General features: G+C 32.1%; 1 protein-coding gene across 1 annotated transcript; it reads left to right on the top strand.

Moving 5' to 3' along the window:
* The first annotated feature begins 406 nt into the window (after positions 1 to 406).
* LOC140980340 (MLP-like protein 423) lies at positions 407 to 1,281 on the top strand. Its single transcript, XM_073446105.1, has 2 exons — positions 407 to 642; positions 1,013 to 1,281. Exons 1-2 carry the CDS (start codon positions 462 to 464, stop codon positions 1,279 to 1,281), a joined length of 450 nt encoding a protein of 149 aa, XP_073302206.1. The 5' UTR covers positions 407 to 461.
* The last annotated feature ends 809 nt before the right edge of the window (positions 1,282 to 2,090 follow it).

Here is a 2,090-nt window from a genome sequence, read left to right as displayed (position 1 = left end):
ACAAAAATGGGTTGTTTTTTTTTTTCAAGTAAATTGACAAATCTCAATAAATCGAAATAAATGTGAAAGATAAATTGTCTTGAGAAGAAGTCGACGGAAAAAAGATTCAGATTTGGAGTCGACTGAAATGAGAATGAATGCAGTATTAAGAGTTTTTAAATCAAATTTAATAATATATTTATGTTTAAACATAAAGATATTTATGTAAATTGACTTATGGATCCTTTTTTTTTTAAATAAATCACGTTTGGATCCCTTTTCCCTAATTATAGGCGAACATATTGACCTTCGGTTTCCGGCTGTATTTGACGACACCTGGAAGACTGGAACCTTAATTATTATAATGCATTTCAATATTTATATTGAATTTTATATATACATGACCACTTTTATCTCACAACACCAAAAAACTAATTTGCACTCGTACAATTAATTAATTACGTCATACTCGATCGAGCATAATGGCATGCACTTTTTCAGTGGAATTTGAAGCCAAATCTGATGCACAAAAGATTTGGGACTTTGTCAAAAATTTCCATATTATATGCCCTCAAGCTTTCCCTCAATTGTATGACAGCGTCGAGGTGGTCGAAGGAGATGGAAACTCGAGTGGCACGGTCCGTATAATCAAATATGTACCAGGTACATGCTTCATTGATTCATAATTTAATTATTTTCAAGATTTTTTTTCTATCCGCTAACTTGGACAATTTGAGTTTTGGCTCGTCAAGCTTTCAAAGTTTTGTTTCGATAAATTTTAATTTTCAGTCGTATTGGTTAAACCGTTGATCTGACATAAGTAGGCAATTTTCGATTTCATGCATGTTATCATTTTTCAGTGTCGCATCAACAATTTTCGATGTAAAACGACCGAAAATTAATAGTTAATTTACCAAAACGAAACTTTGAAAACTTAGTGAACTAACTCAAAATTAAACAAGTTAGTGATGCATAACATATTTTTTTTCTCGAGTTCGACATTTAATTCGATCTTGTCGGTCATAATTCGCAGGGATTCTAGTAACAAACATTATAGAAAGGCTGGATTTAGTAGATGATGAGAACAAAACAATAAGTTTCACATTTTTAGGAGGAGATATCTTTGAAATTTACAAGAGCTTCAAGGCCACTCTGGTTTTAAATCCCAAAGGCGATGGAACCATAATGAAGTTTTATGGAGAATTTGAAAGGGCGACCGGAGCTGAGGCTTTTGCACACGACGTCCAGGGTTTCATCGATTTAACTTTCGGCATTTTGGATAAATATCTTCTCTCCAAGTAAAATCTTGATAAGAATAATTGGTTCTATTTATTTCTATAGTCGTTGAGTTCTTGTTTTCGTTGATTTTGAATGTATGTGGTTAAAGGATTCGTATAGCAACATAAATTAATATTTAATATTCTAAAAATTAATAACTTAGATTCCTTGTTCATTTCGAAACATAATCACCGAACAAATAATAGTGTGTGATATTCTCAGGGAATAAAATAAACTGTAAATGGATTGACTGAAACATATCGATACCTCAAATCAGACCGATAAAAAAAAATAATCATGGAAATAACTTTTTGCTTGTTTCTCGTATGCCAAGGGCAAATGATCAAATTTTTCTAGAGTAGGTCTCTTGTAAGACGGTCTCACGAATCTTTATCTGTGAGACGGGTCAACCCTACCGATATTCACAATAAAAAGTAATATTTTTTCATGGATGATCCAAATAAGAGATCCGTCTCACAAAATACGATCCGTGAGACCGTCTCACATAAGTTTTTGCCATTTTTCTAATGACCGACATGACTGATCCAATCAGATTGCATTATATCGTCCAAAATAGGCAAACTCTGGGGATCATTGGCTATTATTCCTTTTTTCGTTGCAATTTTGAACTTCTAATTTTCATAAGTGATACTGATATAACTTTTACGTGTGTTGTGTCACGTTAGCATTCTCTGATGAAAAATAACAAAAATTGTCCAAAATTGAAATACGTTGAACTAAATTCAAATTCGATAACATAAAGGATTGCACTGCACAATTGGAGAAATTGTTTTTATTATTTATGATTTAATGGCATTTTAGTTGTTTTATGT

The sequence above is a fragment of the Primulina huaijiensis genome, chromosome 7 (genome assembly GCF_012295235.1).
Source record: "Primulina huaijiensis isolate GDHJ02 chromosome 7, ASM1229523v2, whole genome shotgun sequence".
Classification (NCBI taxonomy): domain Eukaryota; kingdom Viridiplantae; phylum Streptophyta; class Magnoliopsida; order Lamiales; family Gesneriaceae; genus Primulina; species Primulina huaijiensis.
The sequence above is the reverse complement of the archived record's forward strand: the minus strand, read 5'-3'. Positions and strand labels throughout refer to the sequence as shown.

Coding starts and splice junctions, on each gene's coding strand:
- LOC140980340 (XM_073446105.1), top strand. CDS start 462: ATGGCATGCACTTTTTCAGTGGAATTTGAAGCCAAATCTGATGCACAA. Junction 643..1,012: donor TATAATCAAATATGTACCAG/GTACATGCTTCA, acceptor CATAATTCGCAG/GGATTCTAGTAACAAACATT.